The 13,119-nt window shown below is 36.8% G+C and overlaps 5 protein-coding genes and 1 long non-coding RNA gene across 6 annotated transcripts; 4 read left to right on the top strand and 2 right to left on the bottom strand.

Annotated features, from left to right (window-relative positions):
* The first annotated feature begins 2,528 nt into the window (after positions 1 to 2,528).
* On the top strand, positions 2,529 to 3,562 carry LOC145230840 (GEL complex subunit OPTI-like). The gene has a single exon (XM_080096304.1). The coding sequence runs from the start codon at positions 2,675 to 2,677 to the stop codon at positions 3,035 to 3,037; it is 363 nt and encodes a 120-aa protein (XP_079952430.1). The 5' UTR covers positions 2,529 to 2,674; the 3' UTR covers positions 3,038 to 3,562.
* Positions 3,468 to 4,448, top strand: LOC145230808 (uncharacterized). Its single transcript, XM_080096301.1, has 2 exons — positions 3,468 to 4,020; positions 4,154 to 4,448. The coding sequence occupies exons 1-2, from the start codon at positions 3,468 to 3,470 to the stop codon at positions 4,387 to 4,389; spliced, it is 789 nt and encodes a 262-aa protein (XP_079952427.1). The 3' UTR covers positions 4,390 to 4,448.
* A 180-nt stretch (positions 4,449 to 4,628) lies between these two features.
* On the bottom strand, positions 4,629 to 7,088 carry LOC145230856 (uncharacterized protein C22orf15-like). Its single transcript, XM_080096305.1, has 5 exons — positions 6,615 to 7,088; positions 6,495 to 6,555; positions 6,231 to 6,317; positions 5,306 to 5,428; positions 4,629 to 5,139 (listed from the first exon to the last, which is right to left on the bottom strand). Exons 2-5 carry the CDS (start codon positions 6,529 to 6,531, stop codon positions 4,922 to 4,924), a joined length of 465 nt encoding a protein of 154 aa, XP_079952431.1. The 5' UTR covers positions 6,532 to 6,555; positions 6,615 to 7,088; the 3' UTR covers positions 4,629 to 4,921.
* Positions 7,089 to 8,175: 1,087 nt separating this feature from the next.
* LOC145230824 (putative U3 small nucleolar RNA-associated protein 11) lies at positions 8,176 to 9,121 on the top strand. Its single transcript, XM_080096303.1, has one exon. It carries the CDS (start codon positions 8,250 to 8,252, stop codon positions 8,910 to 8,912), a length of 663 nt encoding a protein of 220 aa, XP_079952429.1. The 5' UTR covers positions 8,176 to 8,249; the 3' UTR covers positions 8,913 to 9,121.
* An 8-nt stretch (positions 9,122 to 9,129) lies between these two features.
* Positions 9,130 to 10,442, top strand: LOC145230792 (DNA-directed RNA polymerase I subunit RPA49-like). The gene has a single exon (XM_080096300.1). It carries the CDS (start codon positions 9,130 to 9,132, stop codon positions 10,327 to 10,329), a length of 1,200 nt encoding a protein of 399 aa, XP_079952426.1. The 3' UTR covers positions 10,330 to 10,442.
* Positions 10,443 to 11,449: 1,007 nt separating this feature from the next.
* Positions 11,450 to 12,769, bottom strand: LOC145208952 (uncharacterized). Its single transcript, XR_013854970.1, has 3 exons — positions 12,411 to 12,769; positions 12,164 to 12,281; positions 11,450 to 12,100 (listed from the first exon to the last, which is right to left on the bottom strand). It is a non-coding gene; the product is annotated as an uncharacterized LOC145208952 (long non-coding RNA).
* Between the last annotated feature and the right edge of the window lie 350 nt (positions 12,770 to 13,119).

The raw sequence follows: 13,119 nt of genomic DNA, 5'->3' as shown, positions 1-13,119 counted from the left end.
CGCTTTGTACTCATGATTACGGCGATGGTAGAGTAACCCCAAATACCCAAGATATAAAGGATCGTAATATAACGGATGTTGCTCAGTTTAAGGATCCTTTGTGTCGTTGACAAGTAAGGTTTTGGTGTGCGATGGTTGTTGTTGATCATTTAATGCAGTGTAGAATTTCATGTTTTTTTCAATAGATTTTATTGTTTGATATATGTACTTAGTATTAATTTTGTTAGGGATTTATTTTATCTCAATAGAATTTATCTTTTTTATAAACATATTGTGTTGCATTCTAAAGCAAACATTATAGAAAGAATGGCTGAACAAACTATGTACTATCAAGCACCAACCGGTCAGGGAGGGCAGGTGGTCACACAACAACCAACCGTTCAGAACGTAACAGTGGTTGTGCAACAACCTGGTGGAAAAATGGCTTGGTCAACTACTTTGTGCGATTGCTGTGCTGATGTGAAAGTTTGTAAGTATATTTCATGTAGAAATAAATTTCGTTTGTGCAAAATATTTCACGTTTGTAAAACATGCAACTACGTCACTTTGAAACCTTACAAAATGTTACCAGGTTGTAAAACAACGGTATGTTACCGATTTCACACAACTTTAATAATTTGATATTTGTCGTAAAAAATGCGGTGAAAGAAAATCCTGGTAAACAACAGATTCCTTTATTTCAGCTCAGGGATCCTCAAGCGCAAATACTTCGTTTTAAGGTCGGCATATCCGAGTGACCAAAACTTTTGGCAGTTACAATAAATAACTTTGGTGAAACTAAACGAACAATTTTTGTCATATTTTCTGTTTTAAAGCCCACACATACAACAGTAAAAGCATAAAAACACGTGACTATTCTTGTGTATTAACATGATAAGATATTTTCTTCTTTTGTTTGCTTTTTATGTTTTTGTTCTCGTTGGTCGGGCAACGCCTGAATGCGTTATGTTTTTGTTTGAATCACACCATTAGGGCAATTTCTCTAAGTTTAGGAAGTGCTGTAATCTACTAGTCACTACAAATATTTCCGAAAACATATCTATGCCCGACATGCCCGAGAAATTTCGAACGTCAGATAACGAAAGTCAAATAAAATTAAAGTTGTCGCTACTCAAGTTAATATCACACGAGTTTTAAAACTGATTTTTACAATTAATAAGGGACTATTATATCAATCGATACTCATTGTTAAGTGCATTGCAACATTTAGGTTGCTGTGTATGTACGTTCCGAAACTTATACTACGCTTCGATGGCTTCGCGTATGGGCGAAAGTTGCTGTGTTGGACTCTGTGGTTGCCACACGGCAATGAGGGCCAATTTTCGGGCAAGACACAACATTGGCGTAAGTTTATTTAGCCTATATGTGATTTGTAGTGTCTAACTCAATTGTCTCAAGACATTTTTAATACCTGTTAAATCAGAGAGTTAGCAAAAAATGACATAATTCTTATTGCTTAAAACATCTCAAACCAAGGTTTATTGTCGTTGGGTCTTATTTTATTAAAGAGGCGTAAGTTAAACTTTTTAGATATGGGAACTCGATATACACGACGACATTGTACAAATTCATGATATTTGTAGCTCATTTTTAAAATTATTTAGAAGCATTGTCCACATTTTCACCTACTTTAGGGAAGCATTTGTGACGACTGGTGTACACTCAATTACTTCCCGGATTGCACAATGTGCCAACTTGCAAGAGAAATGAATCACCAAGGTTATCCGGATAACTGTTGCTAGACCACCGAAAACGGTGTGTAGCTCATGCCCATCAACTGCACAAAATGACCGTGTAAATTTTCCTGTTTTACTTTTATCATAACTGAATCAAAAATGGAACGTCATGATTTGTTTTTGATCCAATCAACAGCTATTTTACTAGCGCTAAAATTATTCCTGTACTCAAAAGTATGTTTTCGAAACTAGATTTATTGTGATGCAATTATAAGATGTTGTGTTTATGTTGTACATTGTTATATGCTGACCGCAGCAGTAAAAATTTTGCAATTATTTCCGATATTCCAAAACAATTTAAAAGGCATGAACATCGCTTGTCATCAAAAGCATTGTAGACATACTTTGCTTTCTGGAATTGTAGAAACTATTATATTACTTAGTACTTAGAGTTTATGATAGTTGATCTGTAATTCATTTCAGTTTTGTAATCATGAAGTTTGTCATAGAAATAAAACTGCTTTAAAATTTGTGTCCATAAATGGCTCCTTTAAATTATCAAAAACGGTGACGAATGACGCATTTCTGTACACATTCCTATTTCCCAGCCAAAATTGTCTGTTTGTTTAAAAACGGTGTATGCTGCAAAATTAACAATTTTGCTTAACTTGAGAATACTTAACAAAGCATAAATTTTGGTACCGGCGGTGAGTGACTTTATAACGGTGATTACTCATTCATGACGATCAATTAACCATGCGTAACAATCAGTGTCGTGCCAATAAGTTCGTGTGGTTTTTCGATAACTCCATGCCTTATACATCTCAAAAGTTGTCATAGTAAAGGAAAAGTAATAAAGACAAGCACTTGGTATTGATGGGTATTGATGTTCTTTTTCGAAAATTTTAGGCCTGTAAAATAGAACGTGTTTTGGAAACTGAATTGGATAAAACAAATTGAAGCCAAAGTTGCAAATCTGAGCAACACACACAGTTCAAATGGGGGAAGCTAAGGTCAACTACAAAATTAAAGAACCGAGTTTGTTCAGTAAAGCCTTGAAGCAAGGGGCATCCTGGCCTGAAAGAGAAGACCTTTTGGATGTAGTTTACTGGAGCCGGCAAATTCTTTCCGTTCTAATTGGTATATTGTGGGGAACAATTCCTTTGGTTGGAATTTTCGCCATAATACTATATGTAGGAATTACAACAGTGCTTCTTAGCCTCTATGTCACCGAATATCAAAAACAGGACATTGAAGAATATGGTGGATTTACAGAACTTGCCAAGGAAGGATTTATGTCGGCATTTGCCAGTTTTTTAGTAGCATGGATAATTACTTATTCAGCACTGCATTTCACCTAAAGTTATAAATCGGATGATTTGTTGCAATGCTTACAAACGATTTAGAGAATTTTTGTGTGTCGTCCAGCACAAATTGTTGCAATATATTTTGCAGATGACTTTCGTAGATTATCCTGGCAATGTTCAATTTAGGAAACTTACTTTGTGGATGATTTATTAACATTGTACCAGACTTTGATTGTAATTTCACTAAGTAATATTCAGAATTTTGTGTTTTGTGTGTCTACATAAAATATTTTATTTATTGTTGTGATGTGGTTGCTAACATGTTTTAATGCAAGTGCTGTGGTGTAAAAATTTGGACTTTGTTGGTGTGCAAAATGAGTTTAACAAAACATGGTTTAAATTATCTGCAATATTGAGGTAAACTTTACCAAAACAGCCTTATTTGATGTCTACTAATGCAAAAACGTGTAAATGTTTTTAGTAAATGTGTATCTTACTAATAATTGCTATTATCTTTAAAATATGTTTGTTCATTTGTCAAATTGTAACCTGTAAATTATCAAATATCATTTCTTTCAGGTCCACAAGATTTATATATCTTACATACAGATGTTTTGTTCTTCTGAGACTTAAATTCTTTGATCCATGTTGGTCTGGTATATACAATGTGACACTTTTCACAAATAAGGTACCTTTGTTTGAAGAGGATATGAAAACAAATAGAGATAAAAAGGACCGGGGAAGATCAAAACAGAAAAAGAAAAAAAAGAAACATGTGAGAGAACGTTCATCAAGCTCATCTGAGGAGAGAAGATCAAAATCGAAAAACAAGAAGAAAAAAAGAAAATTGAGTAAAAGCAGAAAAAGGTCTGCTTCCTCATCTAGCAGTTCCTCACCCGAGGTCAGAAAGAAAGCCAAAAAAGCAAAGAAAAAGTTACAAAAGGAAGGAACAAACAAAGACAGCAGTTCTGATACAGATAAAAAGTTTTCAAAAAAGTCCAAAAAAGCTAATGAGGACACAAAGACTCTGCCAAAAGGTAGATTAATTTAGTTTTGTTACATAGATATTTTTTAGATGATTTTTCCCCCCCGGAGTGCTTTTACATGATAGGATGCCATCTTTATGATTCTGTTAACATGCTAATAAATGTAAAATTTGATAATTTGTAGAGCCTGATCCCCGGGCGTTAGCAATGCGCCCTATGACGCAAGCAGAGTGGGAAGCCCGGCAAAGTGTGGTCCGGCGAGTTTACGATGAGGAAACTGGACGTACAAGGCTGGTAAAGGGCGATGGCGAAATTCTAGAGGAAATCGTGTCGCGACAGCGTCACCAAGAGATAAACAAACTTGCTACGAAGGGTGATGGCAGCGCCTTCCAATCTCGTTTGGGCTTGGACAAGAGATAAGCCGAGGGAGTACTTTAATACTGACATCAACACATCTTGCATTTTCTGATTTTTCTGTATCTGTTTTACTGTTCGTGCTGTGTTCACTTTATAAACCGATGAGGAAACTGGACGTACAAGGCGAGTTTACGATGAGGAAACTGGACGTACAAGGCTGGTAAAGGGCGATGGCGAAATTCTAGAGGAAATCGTGTCGCGACAGCGTCACCAAGAGATAAACAAACTTGCTACGAAGGGTGATGGCAGCGCCTTCCAATCTCGTTTGGGCTTGGACAAGAGATAAGCCGAGGGAGTACTTTAATACTGACATCAACACATCTTGCATTTTCTGATTTTTCTGTATCTGTTTTACTGTTCGTGCTGTGTTCACTTTATAAACCAGCAAACGACGCTTTAGTTTTTCTACCATGTTAAATGCATACTATTTTCTGGTTAACAACATGCACAAAGACGCGTTTCAAAGCGATGCGTATTTTCTTAACTAGCCATTCACGTACAATCTAAGTGCAAAAGAATCGTGCGGTTACAGTGTTTAGTAAATGCGAGCAAGCGAATTTCGTTTTGGCGATTTCGTCTTGGCTGCTTGTTGACCGAGTCGTTTCTTGTTACTAGTCACAGTCTTCCCTTTGGGCGATTGCTGCGCAGGCCTTGACAACCTCTCCAGTCGTTCTGCAAGCTCCGGGTACAGCTTCTCAATGTTGTTTAGTAGCGGCTCGTATTTGTGAGGCTCAATATCAACGTTTGATGATTCTGAAACGAGATAATATTTACAACCATAAGGTAAAAGAGCTCACTAAAAGTCACTGTGTTAGGAAACGATTCAAAGTAATACAGAAACGTGAAAATGTTAACACATACTTTTGGTGCATTTTTTCTGGGTAGTATAGCTAGAAGTAAAATATTTATTAGACTCTACTTATGATTTTGACGAGGACGTATTTTCTTCGACCTTCCAAATGTTGACTCGCATAATCGGTCAGGTTTTCTTTGTACGAAATGTTGGAGACGTGCCCCGTTTCATCTACCAGGTCGAGAGTAACTATGAAAATAGGAACATCCTATTTTACGAACTCGCAACAAAACGAACCGGTTAATGCATAGGCGGCTGTTACAGTAACGTTTTAAAACTCGCTGCGCCAAGTTTTACTGTTGCCAGTTTTGTATTCAATAATTTTTCCCATTTTTTTCAACCCAGTACGCCACTATAATAAAACTTAATTTGAAGACTTGAATTTTTTTAGTGACTATGCAAAAAATGAGCTATCAACTATCCTGTCGCACTTTGCTTCTGATTTGCAAATGTGGGAAATGTCTTTGTTTCGGAAAATTATAAGCGTTCTTCATAAATAATCATTAAATGTGTAATTGATTATTATCCAAGCCCATGTTATGATTAGACAAGCTACGTCGATAAATCCTAGTAAAATGGTATTAATTTATGCTGGATAATTCGTTATGATGAGCCGAAAAATTGTGCCCGTGCACTTAGCCCACCACGAATGAGAATGATATACCATTTTAGCGTACTAAAATCCTGTCTAAAAAATACCGTTTCAGCCTTAAGCGCGGCAAGTTTGGGATAAATCTCTTCGATTTAACATAGCCTACAAGTTACACAGCGGAATCAATCGTCAAATTTGACATCCGGGCCAGTGTCAATTATTTTCATTGTCAGTGTTGCAGACGACTGGTTCTTAATCCTATCCTCGCCTGCCCTACAATAATAACATAGTCCTTTTATCGGGACCGGGCTTGTTTTGTTTGGGTGGTCGGTTTTAAGAAATCATTAAGCATCTGCCATTCAACTTCCACCAACAAGTTTAGAGGGAAGGTGTACTCACTCCCGTCTTCGCAATGACATTTCTCTTTGATACACTCCAGCAGCAAAAGACTCTTGCAGTGAGGATTGAATAACTCTTCCTTGTTATCTGCAAAGCGAAACACGAGTTAGCTATGGTTGTTCAGTGGCAAAGCTGCCTTACGAAAAGTAGGCTGCATCGACGATAATACCAATCTCAGCCTAAAAACGTATTATTCGCATCATATAATTTCACATCACAGAACGTACTTCGGTTTATAAAAAACAATGATTTTATTGCATATACCTCCGTATTTGACAGTAATAAATAATTGGTTCGACATGATTAGATTTCTTCGTGCGGAGACCTAAAAACAAAAAGCAACATAAACATCACAAGCAACGAGCGCTTCAACTAATGCCTTACTTGTTTCAGGGAAGTAATAACGTCAACATTCACCTTTTGATTACAACTTGTATATTTCTAGGTAAATTCCCTCAGTTACTTTTGTTTCAACTGGGCTCCTAGCCTACAATGGACAGTTTATTACCTAACAATTGGTGCAAAAACCAAAACAGTAGGCTGAGGATATACTGCCAAAAAAATCTTCTAATGCCTTCGCACAACTAAAGTACAGTTGTTTTGTAACGTTCTTTACTTCACCACACCCTATTGACTTAACAGTTTATGCGTGACTGGGGAAGGCTTTGCCACATTATCTAAGTTCATTTTCTTTGTGACACAAGTAAGGATACAACGAACTGTGGTAACCCGAAGGATTATACTGACACAACAATACAGACTTTTCATGAAACAAATTACTGTGGAAACTTTGGAAAAAACTGCATTTTTGCAATAGTTTGTTTTTGGTGCACATATACTGATACCCAAACGCGCCAATCCCAGTGGCCAATAAGGTCCTTTAAGCTACTTTCTCTGCACCATCGTTTTTCTATTTTTGTGCATTTTGGAGTGTTTTAGCGTTACATTTTCTACCACCCTGTGATTTTTACATGCTTGAAACGCATTTGACTTCAACATGCTTTACCTAGCACAAAATAATTGACACCTGACGTTTCTCAAATGCAAACAACCTTAGACAATATTTTCAGCTGTGGTTTAACTACAGCTCACGACTCTCAAAACTATTAAGGCCAACTATTAGTACTAACAATTACCATCGACAAAACGTGTGACAATAAGCTGCTTTACCGCATATTCAGATAAGTGTGAGTTATGTGATATTGTCACAATGCACCCTCTCTTGTCATGGCGCACTGGTTGAGGGACCTATATCACTTACCTCCGCACCGTATCACATTCCTATGATTTGTTTTCGGGAGGCCACCGCAAGAAATCGGAGACGCACTTCGAGGAATTGTTCTGACAAATCGCTTACTGTTCTGCGCTGATCTGAACTGCCTTTGTTTGTTGAATTTATTAAAGACGTAGCCCCAAATTTCGAAAGCTAACAAAACACCTTTATTTGTTTGTCTCATCTCCTAATCTTATTTAGGATGTTTCCCGATTTTATGTGGACAACTTGATAAGTTCTTTGTAAATAAGAATCTCTGGCAAACTATTTGGGTATGCAGCAATATAATTTGCTTTGAATTCGCAGGATGGTTTAAAGTTTAAACAAGCCCCTGTTTAGCATGAGTATTGAAAACGGAAGACAACAATTTCAAAAGTACATTTAAAAAAACAAACAAATCATTCTTAACTCATTTTTATATGATTTCTATGTTTCAAAGCAACATGTGTTGATTGTTTACGTGAAGTGAATGTGTGAGCGTGATGTCTTTTTGAAGTGGTTGTGGCTCTTATACTCTGAAATTAGAAAGGTTCGGTTACAAGGCTACAAGCTACATTTTTATTACTTTTACAATATTTAAAAAAAAATGATTTTGTGATAACGTTTGTTTGACTGAATTTACAAATAATAAACATTTAAAATGGGGTTAGTTTGATAATTTATTTAGTTCTAAGCCTTTTATTTTTTGCTAGCCTACTTTGCTTACATATATATAGTAGACAAAAAACTGCCTATTCTTTTGCAATATGTCTTTCATCAAAGCTCAAAAGGCAAGACAAAAGCCCCATCGAGAGCGAGCACAGCCTTCAGAGCGTGAATCGCTTGGACTGCTGGAAAAGAAAAAGGATTATAAAAAACGAGCAATTAACTACCACAACAAGGAAAAAAAGTTAAAAGCCCTGCGAAAGAAAGCACAGGAAAAAAATCCAGATGAGTTTTACTTTAAAATGGTTCACAAAAAGCTAAATGATGGTCTTCATTGGATTGATGTGGAAAGACCTGAAGACACAATGACTGGAGCCCAGAAAGCTTTGCTTGAAACACAAGACATGAACTATATCAACTGGAAACTTAACATCGAAAAGCAAAAAGTCGCTAAACTGCAAAAACAAATTATTCCAGATGCTAATGCCTTTCCAAAGAAAAAACATATTATTTTTGTGGACAAAGAGAAAGATAAACCTAAACACTTAATTAATGAACAGAAATTGAAACTAAATGACAATGAAAGTGTGAAACGAGAATTAATGAAACGAACCCGTCGTGTTAAGGAACTAGAAGCAGTTTCAGAAAAAATGTTTGTTCGTCGAATTGTAAGCCAGGACAAAACCAATGACCGGACCTTGGTTAAAAAAGAAGATATGTCATCTGGAGCCATATATAAATGGAAACCAATGAGAAAACGATAACAATATGATATTTTTTATTTGAGTACTACATTGAATCAATGCCATTTCCACATTTGGAGTTTTGTGTAGAAAATAATGATGACTATTTAAAAAAATGGTGGTGATTTAATGTTACATAACTTACATGATTATGTGAATAGAACCATTTGTGTAGTAATCCTTCTGAAACTCTTGTTGTCATAATATTTATCTTTTATGATATGTTTCAGCATTTATAATGGCATTTACCCTGAAATATGTGGAGAATGCACCAAAGCAAATGTTAGTGCAGTTTAGCAATGGTATTGCTAAAACTGGATCCAAATTTCAATGCGAACTGTATGAGGACAAACGACAGGATGATCCAAGATTCTGCAAGAGAAAGTTGCTAATGGTTCATGGCCAGCGACTTACTTATGTGGGAAATAACTTTGAGGAACAGGAAACTTACCCTTATGCACGAAAGTTTGCTGTTGCCAAGATAAATAAATCAACTGGAATTGCACAGGTGTTTGATGTTGACCGTTTTAGTCTTTCTCCTGTGTTGGCATGCAACTATGATGACATAAGCAGTGATGAAGAGGAATCTAAGAAGCAAATTGCTGACAGAACATTTACTGAGAAGCAAGATGACTTAACAGAAGTTTTTGGCAGCCATAAGCGCAAGCGTGCGATGGCGTCAAGACTCCGCAACAAGGTGGCAGATAGCACTAATGCTGTACAAACTGCAGTTGAAAACTTGCTTGAGGCTGGAGACCTTGATGTTGCTGATGAAGAAGAAAGCTTTAATGACATGCAGTCGATTTTACCATGCACTCCAAATGCTGAAAAGGTTGAAGAAGTCTACCCTCTGACGAAGATGGTCCCTGCCATCGTAAGTCAATCACTTAAAGCGGATGCAGAACGATTTATTCACCCAACGCGGGAGCAAATTAATGAGATGAAAGAAGATAGTAATTTATCAAGCCAGTACATTATCGACCATGCACGAACACCGATTTTTGCCGCAACCCAGAACGAACAAGTGTACGAGGAATATGCTTGCTGTCTGCAACTTTTGACGTATCTAATTCGCACACACAAAATGAAAAGTGCTGACTACCGACGTAAAACGATTTTCGAGGATGCACCTGAGCAAGTACGGGAATGGCTTTTGTCCCAATTCTTCTTAGGCGAAAAGGGTCAGCGAAAAATGCCAGCGCGAATGAGAGACAAATGTCTAGCGTACGGTATTGTCTTAGCTTGGAACATTGACTCCTTTTCTGTTAACGTTGATTCGTTCAAAGTCGCGTTCATGGTATCGCAGCAGAAAATTTCCACAATTGTTCGTGCTTTAGGAGGCACAATGAAAGTGACCACTAGCGGTGGTGTGAAAAAGTCCATTGCCTGCCTCTCGTTACCTTTAAAATTTCCAACAGTCAATAATCGAAGAAAATAAATTAGTTGGGTATTTTTGTTCATTTTGTTGCTTATCTGATATTTCGAACGTGTTGTGCGAACGATGGTGCCTACTGCCGAGACAAAAAAAAATAAACTTCGGAAACATTTGCATCCGCGCTGTTTGTTGTAACGTAGAAACAAATAAAACAACAATTTACAACAAGTTTTAGTTTCCAGACTTCCAGTGGTTACAAGTGGTGGTAAAACATTTCGTTAAAGAAAAATTATAAATGCGATTCCACTCTTTGCCTAGCAGCCCTAGCTAACAACAGAAGCGTCGCGTTATCAAGCAAAAACAATAACGGTAAAAGCTTGCTGGAACTTGACTGCCATTTTGATAAATCGTTGTGTAATCAACGGAGTCAAGTGAAGTCAAAATTATATTTGCACCGTCACTTTATCCAATTGTCATTGATGAGCAGTTTCGTAAAACGGCAAGGTCACCAAAAAAACATTGGTTATTACGAGTCAAGTGTCGCTATTTAAATGAAGCTGTTTGACAAAACATATGTATGAGAAAAGAGAGGGAAGGGAAGAAGAAGAAATTGCCGAATTTTAGATAGCTTGTCCCGCAGCGTACAAAATCGTACGGATGTGTATAATTTTTCTGTTCGTTATAGTTTTGGATTTTGGATATCCTTTATTTAGGGCAAAATTGCAAAAAAGGGGCGTTCCAATTAAACATTCGTAGGTTGTGTGAATTAATAGCTGTAAACATGGTGGAACTGTAACTCTGTAAAGGCCGATGCACACACGATGCGATGGATGCGATTTGCGATGAATGCGATAACCAGCTCATTGCGATGGCGGCGACGTTTCATGCACACACGATGCGATTTTTGCGTTCAAGCGCGCTACATCTGTATTAAGCCTGAACCACACTAGTTAACTGCTCGTTGGTACGATCGCCCGCTTGCCTTGAATTTCTGCGTCATGCTTGGTTGACTGCCTGCGGGCTCTTAAACAGCTGACGACTTGATAGTAATGCACTTACTTAACAACCAGTAAGGCTAACATGGAATCCAGCAGTTGTAACTGTCTAACAAACCACGTGCCTTCTGTGGATTGACAACATCTTTGTATTACTTGGTCAACTTTGTAGTTTTATCCAATAAACATGGCATGATATTTTTTTTATTAAACAATAAACATAAATAGAAAACAAAAACAATTGTTCAATGGAACAGTTTGGATGGGTTACAGTAATGAAGGCATTTTTTTCATAAAATTGCTATTATGTAAACATTTTGTAATAAACTAATGCATAAATTTATGACACCGGAAGTATAATCAGTTGTAAGTAAATAAATCATGTCAATTTTTTTCGGGGCAGATTTAAAATATTGTCCATTAGCAAACAGTAGACCTTATTTTGTCTTGACAATGCTCAGAAAAACATATTATTTATTAAGTCATTTCCTATAAATAAACATGAGCAAATGCAAAAACATATAACATCAAGGACAAAAAGAAAACAGACATGGTGAGCTGTTTCTGGCAGATGATTTATGCTTCAATAATTGCTTGTCCAACCCTGTCATTTTCTTCTTTTACATCGGAGGTTTTTATCTCTGAGAGTAATGTTCAAAATCATCTGTTTGGTGGACACTGATATGGTTTGTTGATGCAGGTGAAGTTGACACCTTCCACATCAAATGTAACCCAAAAGTTACATGTTAACCAAGTAGAAAGTAGCTTGTTTTAATGTTTCATCACAATTCCACAACACCCTTTCAGCTTGCACTTGAATTGGTACATTGTCAGGTGTGCTGCTTAAAAGAAACACAATTTCAGTAATACAATTAAATTAACATATGTACAACATACTCTACCTTCAAGGTTTTATAAATGACTCTAGGATTTGTTTCATCATTTGTCCATGTTAAGTAGATAAGCAGCAAATCAAAATTCAACATTTTTTTCAACACTGGTCAGTGGAACTAGAAGTATCTACAACATCATAACAATCATTTTACTGCTGTTTCTCTAAGCAAAACCAATCCAGCTTACAAGGTGATGCACATCTACTAAGCTAATCTTTCCAAAAGTTTTATAACACAACATTATTGTAAAAGTTACCTGGTGACCCAGAATTTACATTGTCGTTTTTGTTATTGTTATTGTAACTGATCCAGAATTCACATTGTCGTTCTTGTTCTTGTAACTTTTCACTGCAATATTATGTTTTAATTTGCTGTGGACAAAAAGAAACTACTACAGCTTTGCAACTTGCTAATTCGTTGTGGACCGACAGCAAAGATAGCGAAAATATCGCGCTGACCTCTGCGATGACCGCGATTTTGTAGCGAACAGTTTAACTTTGCGATTTTGTCGCTGAAGAGCGGAAATGACGTCAATTATTTTGGCCTTGCGACAAAAAATCGCAACCATCGCATCGTGTGTGCATCGGCCTTAAGTTATAACAGAGTGGCATGGTTTCAAATAATTTGGAAAGTTTCCTTTTACAAAACTTTGGCGGCACTCCTGAACTTAACAATGTAGGGACACACTAAAACAAAAGTATACTGTATTTGTGTTTTTATACAATAAGAACAACTGCTGTCGCCTGTCGGTCTGTTTTGGTTCTACCGGGCCCGGTTTATTCCATTTGAAGATTAGAAGACATTGGAAACAAACTTCTTAGGTTTGCGTCGATAACAAAATATTTCTAAATTTTTCACCCAGGCCCAAACTGATTAAATTTTATTATTTCCTACGACGAAAACTTCCTGAAACGGATGACGTCATGATCAGAACCCGACAAATCTGCTAACAGCTGGCGAAAATG

The sequence above is a fragment of the Phallusia mammillata genome, chromosome 1, assembly GCF_965637545.1.
Source record: "Phallusia mammillata chromosome 1, kaPhaMamm4.hap1.1, whole genome shotgun sequence".
NCBI lineage: Eukaryota > Metazoa > Chordata > Ascidiacea > Phlebobranchia > Ascidiidae > Phallusia > Phallusia mammillata.
Note: the sequence above shows the minus strand (reverse complement) of the source record. Positions and strands in the feature narration are given on the sequence as shown.

Coding starts and splice junctions, on each gene's coding strand:
- LOC145230856 (XM_080096305.1), bottom strand. CDS start 6,531: ATGTCGAACCAATTATTTATTACTGTCAAATACGGAG. Junction 6,318..6,494: donor TATTACTGTCAAATACGGAG/GTATATGCAATA, acceptor TTCGCTTTGCAG/ATAACAAGGAAGAGTTATTC. Junction 5,429..6,230: donor ATGTCATTGCGAAGACGGGA/GTGAGTACACCT, acceptor CTATTTTCATAG/TTACTCTCGACCTGGTAGAT.
- LOC145230840 (XM_080096304.1), top strand. CDS start 2,675: ATGGGGGAAGCTAAGGTCAACTACAAAATTAAAGAACCGAGTTTGTTC.
- LOC145230808 (XM_080096301.1), top strand. CDS start 3,468: ATGTGTATCTTACTAATAATTGCTATTATCTTTAAAATATGTTTGTTC. Junction 4,021..4,153: donor CACAAAGACTCTGCCAAAAG/GTAGATTAATTT, acceptor GATAATTTGTAG/AGCCTGATCCCCGGGCGTTA.
- LOC145230792 (XM_080096300.1), top strand. CDS start 9,130: ATGGCATTTACCCTGAAATATGTGGAGAATGCACCAAAGCAAATGTTA.
- LOC145230824 (XM_080096303.1), top strand. CDS start 8,250: ATGTCTTTCATCAAAGCTCAAAAGGCAAGACAAAAGCCCCATCGAGAG.